The following is a 2,805-nucleotide window of genomic DNA, read 5'->3' on the forward strand; positions in this document are numbered from 1 at the left end:
ACTCCAATACCCACTTATGTTCTGGAATGGACAAGATGGATATCATTTTCAGCTGTGGCAGAGGAATCCACAAACAGGTCTCAATACAACTCGATCTGTAACATCTAAGTGTTTTTATGCATTTCATTTTATGGTGCGAGACGGATTCAATCATGTATTATCTTTAAAAGAAGTGACCAGTCAGTTCATGGTGGATATGTATGCAAAAATAGAAACTGAAAGATTACATTTCATACAAAAAAAATCAAAAAAAATTAAGGGTGGAAGAATATATCCATCTGCAAGATGCTATGAATTGTGATGGTGACCCGAGAAATATTGGACAACCAGTTATCTTGCCTTCCAGTTATACAGGAGGACCACAATATATGCATCAACAGACTCAAGATGCAATGACTTATGTAAGAAAATTTGGACGAGCTGATCTTTTCATCACATTCACATGTAATCCAAAGTGGAGTGAAATTACTAATGAACTTTTTCCACATCAAAAAGCCAAGGATCGCCATGATTTGATTGCTCGAGTGTTCCATGAAAAACAAAAGAAACTCCTCTGGCTTCTCAAAGAAGGACGAATTTTTGGTGAACTTAGTGCTTATATAACTACGATTGAGTGGCAAAAGAGAGGCCTTCCGCACTCTCACACCCTGATTTGGTGTAAAGATAATATTAATGTTGAGGACATAGACAAAATAATTTCGGCTGAACTGCCAAATGAAACTACTTTTCGAAATAATAAAAACTCAATTAATCCATGGACCATGTGGAGTCTTAAATCCAGAGTCACCCTGTATGGAAGATCGTAAATGCTCCAGAAGATATCCAAAGCCTTTTATTGGAGAAACACAAACTGACAATAATGGCTATCCTCTTTATCGCAGATGTTCACCAGAAAATGGAGGCGAATCAACAACTTTAGTTGTTAGAGGACAAATAACAACCGTGGACAATCGATGGATAGTGCCTTATAATAGTTTCTTATGTAAAATTCTGAAGGCACATATTAATGTGGAATTTTGCAACTCCATCAAAGCCCTTAAGTACATAACAAAATACATAAACAAGGGTAGTGACATGGCAACTTTCAGTATTGGTGACGAGGGTGCAAGGAATGAAATAAAGTTTTATCAGACAGGAAGATACATCTCCAGTAATGAAGCAATATGGAGGATCTTTGGATTTGAAATCCACCAACGATTTCCAACCGTTGTACATTTAGCAGTACATGTTGAGAATGGACAGAGAGTTTATTTCAATGAAGAGACTGCACATAATTTGGCGCAGACACCACCAGAAACAACCTTAACTGCATTTTTTAAACTATGCCAAGAAGATGATTTCGCTAGATCTCTCATGTATACTGAAATTCCTACATATTATACCTGGAGTAAGCAAAAAAAGTGGGTTCGTCGTAAGCAAGGACAAATTGTGCCAGGTCATGACATCAAAGCATCTGACGCCATTGCCCGTGTTTATATTGTGCATCCTAATAACAGAGAATGCTTTTATTTACGATTGCTTCTCCATATTCGTGGACCAACATCTTTTGAGGATCTCCGACGCTTTGAAGTTGGACTGTGTACAACATACCAAGAAGCATGTGCTGTACGTGGACTTTTGAAAGACGATGAACACTGGCGGAAAACTTTACAAGAAGCATCAGTCTCACAAATCGCCAATCAAATTAGATAATTATTTGCAATTATGCTTACAGCCTGTGAGATTGAACAACCACATTTGCTCTGGAATGAATTTAAAACTGATATGTCCGAAGATTTTCTTCATCAAGCCCAAATGCGAAATGAGAATATGGCAATTGCATTTTCGCCTGAGATATTTAATCTATCTCTTGCTGACCTATCCCGTCGAGTCCAAGCATTTAACCGTACGTTAACGAATTGTGGAATGCCAGAGCCTGCGGATATTATGAATGTAAACCTCAGAATACAGCAAGAGACTTATGACTATGATGTCTATGACCAATTCATTCAGGAAAATGAACCTCGACTTGTGGATGAGCAAAAGAATATTTACGAGAGCATCTTGGAAAGCATTCATCATGATCACGGAACGACATTATTTATTGATGCCCCAGGTGGAACTGGCAAAACTTTCCTGTTAAATCTGCTCCTTGCAAAAGTTCGTCTCACAAACAATATTGCCCTTGCAGTGGCATCCAGTGGAATTGCAGCAACACTTTTGGATAGTGGTAGAACTGCTCACTATGTTTTCTCTCCCATTGGACCTTACTCGACAGGAAAAACCATTGTGTAATATTAAAAAAGATTCAGCAAAGGCTAAACTACTGCAAACCTGTAAATTAATAATCTGGGATGAAGCAACAATGAGTCACAAAAAAGCTATGGAAGCAGTAGATTCTACACTACAGGACCTAAAAGATAACACACAAATAATGTATGGAGTGACTTTGGTTTTTGCTGGTGATTTCAGACAAACCCTTCCTATTGTTCCTCGAGGAACCAGAGCTGATCAAATGAATGCATGTCTCAAAAACTCCTATTTATGGCATCATATTAAAACAATGAGTTTAACACTAAACATGCGAGTACATTTACATGCTGATGCTGCTGTTGATGACTTTGCCACTCAACTTTTGCAAGTGGGTAATGGACTTCTGGACAAGGACTCCTATAACCAGATTCAAACAGAAGAGGAATTTATAATGAGAATTTTTCCAGATCTTCATAATTTTCATACGGATATCAATAGGCTAAGTAGCTGTGCAATTTTAGCAGCAAAGAATGAATCTGTAAATGAAATAAATAGCAGGCTGTTGAATAGATT

At 37.7% G+C, this 2,805-nt stretch overlaps 1 protein-coding gene across 1 annotated transcript; it reads left to right on the top strand.

The window, feature by feature from the left end:
* The first annotated feature begins 792 nt into the window (after positions 1-792).
* On the top strand, positions 793-1,692 carry LOC145258033 (uncharacterized). Its single transcript, XM_080115756.1, has one exon. The coding sequence runs from the start codon at positions 793-795 to the stop codon at positions 1,690-1,692; it is 900 nt and encodes a 299-aa protein (XP_079971882.1).
* Positions 1,693-2,805: the final 1,113 nt, after the last annotated feature.

Source organism: Euprymna scolopes, chromosome 33 (assembly GCF_053919585.1).
Source record: "Euprymna scolopes isolate OS-2025 chromosome 33, ASM5391958v1, whole genome shotgun sequence".
Lineage (NCBI taxonomy): Eukaryota > Metazoa > Mollusca > Cephalopoda > Sepiida > Sepiolidae > Euprymna > Euprymna scolopes.